General features: G+C 45.7%; 1 protein-coding gene across 3 annotated transcripts; it reads right to left on the bottom strand.

Moving 5' to 3' along the window:
* Positions 1-26: 26 nt before the first annotated feature.
* On the bottom strand, positions 27-6039 carry HOXB3 (homeobox B3). Of its 3 annotated transcripts, XM_010724581.3 has the most exons (3): positions 5424-6039; positions 3460-4013; positions 27-2410 (listed from the first exon to the last, which is right to left on the bottom strand). In XM_010724581.3, exons 2-3 carry the CDS (start codon positions 3893-3895, stop codon positions 1644-1646), a joined length of 1203 nt encoding a protein of 400 aa, XP_010722883.1. In that variant the 5' UTR covers positions 3896-4013; positions 5424-6039; the 3' UTR covers positions 27-1643. The 3 variants fall into 3 exon arrangements, with proteins under 3 accessions (XP_010722883.1, XP_010722882.1, XP_010722884.1); XM_010724580.3 differs by having other exon boundaries at positions 3460-6039; XM_010724582.3 differs by having other exon boundaries at positions 27-2407; positions 3460-6039.
* Positions 6040-6658: the final 619 nt, after the last annotated feature.

Genomic DNA, 6658 nt, shown 5'->3' with positions numbered 1-6658 from the left:
CTTTTCCTTTATCCCTTTCCTCTTCCTGCTTTTAAATCCAACTGCTAGGACGAGATGAAATTGATAACAGAAAGTTTATTCAAGAATTGTTCAACAGACAACCCTTAAGCAAGGAAATAAAATAACTACTATAAGAACAAAGAAAGATCTCCAAAGAGGAGGGGCAAGGTGGGAGGGAGGGATTAGCTATAGTTCTTCTAATTCAGGACTATACAATTACAGTCTGGTTCTGCTCTCATGCCTCCAGTAGAACTAATTACATTATTCATAAGTACGAAGGTAACATAAAACTACTCATCTTTCTAAATTACAGTAACTAAAATAAGCTTGTTGTACAATGACAAGGAAACACAATGTCCTTTATAACAAGTAAATACTAAAAAAGTACAATTTGATTCTTTTTTTTTTTCCCTCATATAAATACATAATATTGGGGATAAATAATACAAAAAGGAAAATATTTTAAACTGGCTATAACCAATAAATATATATGAATGTTCACCAGAACACACACCTATTGAAGGACGTCTCGACTGAGATCAATGAACGCCCTTCAAAGTTGTTTTTATACCCATTATATGTAAACTCTAAGTGCAACAAAGATGTCCAGACAATAAAGCATTAGCAAATCCTAGATATCCATTCACTTCTGCTTCCATTGGAGGACATTCCATTTGTTCAAATATACCCTGTTTTCACGTAAGGTCAAGAGAAGAGGAGGAAAGAAGCATAGGACTTCTAAGTTTTAAGATTGCTTTTCTATTAATAAACCCTAAGGAAAAACAAAAAACAAAAAACAAAAAAACAAAAACCCTGGTATCATCAAATGGAAACTTCACTTCATCGGTGGCAAAGGTGGAAAAATATTCAGACCTGTCAACATTTTCTTCCTCTCTTTGGGCTGCCATTCCTGTCAGTGGGGTTTTAAGCAATTTAGAAACTCTTCCTAAATCTTTTTGCAATTCTTACACCTCTCTCTTTTTCTTTTCTATTTTTAATTATTATTTTTGAGAGGGGAGGCGTGGATGGGAGGGGAAGAGCGTGGATCCCACGCGTTGGCAGGTGTGTATATTTGCCTTTTGTGTGGGGATTGGTGGGAAGTAACTCAGCGAAGAAGGATGCCCTGCCTCTGGAGGTTGGGAAGGAAAGCACAAAGCTCTTGAGGATTGAAGTGGAGGGCAGTTTTCTTGTGCATCCCTTGTGCTAACCTGCGTAGCCAGGTGTGGATGCAGAGGCACCAACTGTAAAGGTTTTGGTTGGCCATCTGCTTTCCATCGACCAAGAATTATCAGTGATAATCTGCCCTGGGTTTGGAAATCAAGGGCGTTGCTGCTAAAAATCTGCTAGGTTCCCATAAAACTCCCCCAAAGCCACTTCAGAAACATTTGTGTTGACACACAGGAAGTATATCTTTCCAGAGAGAGAAATGCTTTAGCCATTAAATACTGAAACCCTTGGAAATTGTGCCAAACAGAACCCAGAAATAACGCTGGCAAACTCAACAGCTTGGTTGAACTTGGCCAAGTGAAGAAAGGAAGAAAACAGCTCAACACAAATGTTTCTGAAGGCCGTCCTGCCCCGTGCCCCCTCCAACTCATGTGTTGGTTGCCATCCAGTTCACTCGAGCCCATCCCTGCTCCCAATCACAGGTGGGTCAGCTTGGGGGCCTCCTGGATTCTGCCCTGAGAAGATGCGTGGTGCGAGGAAAGGTCTGTGTAGGTGGGATGGGGCTCGCATGGTCCGTGGTGTTGGCTTGGAGGCATCTGCGGGGGCCCGTTGTAGTCCATGTTGGCCGCCTGGTGATGGGGGAGGTGATTGAGGCCGTAAAGGGATGGGCCAGAGGTGGGCAGAGAGTCCACGTAGTTACCTCCAACGTAGACGGGACTTCCCTGCATGCTGGGAGTCCCGTAGGTCACCCCATTCCCTTGTAACACGTGGGGGTCGTACTCGGGGGCCGTGTTGGTGTACTTCTGTTGGGAGGGGCAGCCTTTGATGGGGTTTTGGTAGTTAGTTGACATGGCGTAGGCATTTTGGTGGGGCTTATTGAAGGAAGGTGGGGAAGGGGCATCATAGTTACTGCTCATGGTGTGCAAGGCGTTCATAAACCCAGCGGAGGATTGCATGGGTTGGGGAGGGCTGCCGGTGGGGGAAGGTCCTCCGGAGGAAGAGCCCATCCCTTTTGACTTCTGATCTTTCTTATACTTCATCCTCCTGTTCTGGAACCAGATTTTGATCTGCCTCTCACTGAGGTTCAGCAGGTTGGCCATCTCCACGCGTCGGGGCCGGCAAAGGTAGCGATTGAAGTGGAATTCCTTCTCCAGCTCCACCAGCTGAGCACTGGTGTAAGCTGTGCGGGCTCTCTTGGAGGCCGAGGAGCCTGGAGGGCTTTTCTCGCCGCTGCAGGTTTCTGCTGGCCGTGAAATGAAATAAAAGATAATTACTTACATGCAGAAATTGAATGCATCGTTTCTTAATAAATCCTGGAACAGGCACGAGAGCTCGACCCCCTCCCCCGTTCCTCACCCCTTTGCATTAGCCTGTACTCCATAATCATGTCATTTATTAAGAGTTCTGTTCTCCAAAGCTGCCCCTGGTTTATGAAAATTTGATCATGTCATGTAGAAAAGGATTCCAGGGCCATTTATTTAGGAGTCGATTATTTTCAACAGATAATTTTGAGAAAATAATCTTTGGCAGGGGGGCAGCGACTGTGAAGCCAATTAATATTAACGTGGGGCAGTGTTGGGAGGTACTTTGTTTGCAGAAGTATGAAGACACACACATGCACGTCTTGTTTGTGCCTCGTTTTTGCGTAACAGAATTAGTTGCACGCACACTGTTAAATACCAAATTCCATTTATACTGATATTCTTGTGCTATAAGCGCGTGCATAATGGATATATGACATTAATACAGTGAAGGGTGTGCTGCAGCGTTTATACAAATGCTTTTTTCACAACAGTGCCATTTCCACACTGATCTTTTTTTTTTTCCCTTGATTGCATTAGAGATGCATGCGTGCATGCAAAAATATCCACATATTTATGCATGTGCTCCCTATGTGCACACATGCACTCAGAGCACCGTGTTCACTGCTGTGTCTGAGGCAGGGGGAAGGAAGAGAACAAGCACTCAGCTTCAGCATCGCTGGGCAATTGGTGGCTGTACGTTTTGGGCTGTGTGTATCTGCACAGTCAGGCAGTGGCCCTATTCAGCTGCCTGGCTGTTCTTCCCTGCCGTGCTCTGGTTGTTGTAGGATGAGCCAAGTGTTCTCAGCCAGCAATGCAGGATGGACCAAGGCCATGGGGTGCAGCACATCGCTAGCAGCTGTGGGTCATGCCCAGTATCTGCAACCTCTCTGCATTCTTTCCCCCCATCCTTCCTCTAAACGAGACCCCGTGGCTCTTTGTTACCCGACGATTTAGGAAAAGAGATGCTCACAAAAGAAGAACGGTGTACCTGTGCTAGGGGAGCTGCTTTTCTGTTTTGAGTTTTGCCTCGATTCTTTCATCCAGGGGAAAATCTGCTTGGTGAGACTGGAGTTTGCACTGAGGTTGGCTTTACTCGGGGCACTTTTGCTGCTCCCTGACTGATTATTGCTGTTGCTACTGGTGCTGTTGGTGGTGGGGTTTGGGGGTGGTGAAACAGTCGGAGGCGGATGGTGTTCCTGGGGCAAACTCGGCCTCATACAGCTCCCATTCAGGTCTTTACTTTTTGCATGCTGAGTCGTGTTGCCGAGGGACTGGAGGGAGCAGGCGGACCTCTGGAAGTCGTTCTCCACGTGGGAACCCGATTGGAAGGGCTGCTGGGGGCCCTCGTAGCCAAACCCGTTGGTGCTCCCATAGGAATAGCCCCCAAAGAGAGTGGAGCTTTCGTAGTACGTTGTCTTCTGCATCTCCGGGATTCCCCAAAATGATTTTTCCAGCTACCAGGGTCTTGACACCCCTATGGCAGAACATTGGCACCCCAAGGCCACGTGACAGGCCGTTTCCAGCTGTCTATTGGAAGCTGACCTGAAAGGTTAGGAGAAAACACACAATAATAGTACCCAGCCTATGAATCCATCTTGGGGCCTGAAAGGCACATGACATGAATAGGGTCCTGCAGAACAGGGTGAACAGATGCTTTGAGCAGATTTTGTCCTGTGTGCAGCCTCAGAAGGCTCATCAAATGTTGCAGTGCAAGAGTGCTGAGCTGATTTTGGGGGGTCGTTTTTCCTGGCTGTTGTTTGTTTGCCCCTTTCTTTCCCTTAGAGCATAGCAGCAAGGTTGGAGAACTACATACACACAAGTACACGTGGCTACATCTAAATACTTCTATTTAGGTCCATATTTCTCTCTGTGTGTAAGTATCTGCACACATGCATTCACACATACATCTACTGATACGGGTGTATGGATATATATGCAGATCCACATGCAGCTAACACACACACTAACATAAATACAAGCCTACAGAATGGATAACTGCTAACTACGAGCACGAGAGGAATGAGACTCTGGCCTTCCTATCCCCGACCTATTCAAATCAGGCATAAAACCAGCAGGATGTTACAGAGTCAGAAAAGTGCACTAAGTTTAGGGTAGGGCCATTCTCTGCTCTGTTTGTTTTTAATTGGAAAACAGCAAAGCCTTGATATGCCCTATCCAGGTAGCCCTGTCCTGACACACTTGGCTCAATTTGCTGTTTACTCAGAGACTCACAATGTCTTTGGAATTCAGAGCAAATATTTTAAGCAGATTGAAGCAAGGGCACGAATTCAAGAATGTGCTTCCTTTGGCCTGTTTGTCAGCCCCTCTCTCTCTCTCTCTGGCAGCACAGGTTGTATTTAGAAAACACTGCCCTTCACTGCACTGCTTCACCCTCATCAGTATTGAATCTGGAACTGCCACTGCCGAGATGTAATTCCAAAACCACTTTGATTGCTGGTGTGGTTTTTTTTTCCCTCAGAAAACAAACACATCTCCGGACCATTTGCTCCTAACTTTGTAACCCTTTGGTATTTTAGCATTCCTCCCTCCCTCAGTCCAAGCTCCGAAAGTCTAAAAACCCACTATAAATCCTCGGATCACAAAATGAAACCTTTTTCTTCTCTTTCTCTCTTCATGTCCTTCCTCCTCCCCCACCTTTTTTCCCTCCTGTTTATGAATTTCTCCCTCTCTCCGATGCTTTTCTCCCCTTCTTTCTCTTCTGCCAAAGCATAAACTTTCTCCACCAAGACGACAGAGGACAAATACCATTACGAAATATGAAAACCATCTTGAGCAGAAAATAATCTGATGGATAAGGATGAATCAGGCAGCAAACATCTTTAGAAAAGGCAGAGGCTCCTCTCTGCAGCTCGGAGTTGGCAAGGAGCCACTGTACTTAAAAAAAAAGAAAGAAAAGAAAGAAATATCCATTGTATATTTAATTGTATCTACCGTATATTTAATTGCGTCTGGGCTCTCCGTTCCTCTAAAATAAAACAAAATAAACTCGGTGGAGATAAAAAGTCTCATGCGATGGATCCGAGCGTTGGGGTTTGACAGCAGCCGCAGCTCGGTAATAAATAAGAGCTTTTTCCTCCCTTCCCTTCCCCGGCTGCTGAGCTCCTCTCTCACGACAGACGAAAGCCCCATCTACTTTTAACACGGCCGCAGACAAAGTGCCCACGAAGGGACTGTTTGGCTTTTTTTGCACTGATTAAATCCTTTATGCATTCCCAGATCTGTATTGCATCTTCCGCCGAGATGTATTATTGTCTGCGGCGAGAGTGATGTCCTTGCTGGGAGTTATTCTCATTCGGTTCCCTCGGCATGATAAATAAGTCTTATTAAAAGTAAACTCCTCTACCCTGGCTGAGAAGCCGGGAATTAATTAGCAAACAGCAGCGCCTTTCTTATGAATAGGTTTGCTGAAATCGTCTGGAAGGGCAGAGGTGGGAATTTCTCCAAGGCCTTCCTGTCTGCCATAGGATTCTTAAGGAAGAAGAAGAAGGAAGAAAAAAACCAAACAACAACAACACAAAACAAACCAAAAGCAAAACGGAGCGGGGAGGCTCGGCCAAAAAAAAAAAAAAAGGCAGCTAAAAATAACAGCGATTTCTTTGGGTTTTGTTTTGGAAACGTCCATAAAAGAAATTTACGATCCCCATTCGCCCAACGGCTCTTTTCGCTCGTGGCATCCGCCGAAGGTTCGCTTTGTACCTCATCTCTCAAACGCCGCTCATTTATCTTCGCCGAGGACGGCCGCGATCCTTAATTATTGACTCCGAGGGATTGTCGGCTTTAAAAAAAAATGAAATAAATAAAAATCTCGGGAGGAATGATAAATATTCGATTCTCTGTTGTTCCAATTAAAGGCGGGCTGAATCCGCGTTGGGTGATTCGTAGAGCTCCAACTTTCGCTTCGAGGGAAGGGAACGTTTAAGCACAAACTCCGTGCCCAGAACTTTGGAGTGCGAAGGTGTTGAGATATTTATCACTCCCCCCTTTCCCTCCTCATCCTCCGAAAGAATAATAAAAATCGGGGGAAGGTAAAGGTGAGGGAGGGCTGCGAGAAGAAACGGGGCTCTCGGGGGGGGGAGGGAAGAGGAGAAAAGAAACGGAAGGCGGATGTATTCTGCTGTAAAAAAAACCCTTCCCTCCATGTTGGAAACCCTAAATTCACAACCTGC

The sequence above is a fragment of the Meleagris gallopavo genome, chromosome 29 (assembly GCF_000146605.3).
Source record: "Meleagris gallopavo isolate NT-WF06-2002-E0010 breed Aviagen turkey brand Nicholas breeding stock chromosome 29, Turkey_5.1, whole genome shotgun sequence".
Lineage (NCBI taxonomy): Eukaryota > Metazoa > Chordata > Aves > Galliformes > Phasianidae > Meleagris > Meleagris gallopavo.
This window is presented reverse-complemented; position numbering and strand designations above follow the sequence as displayed.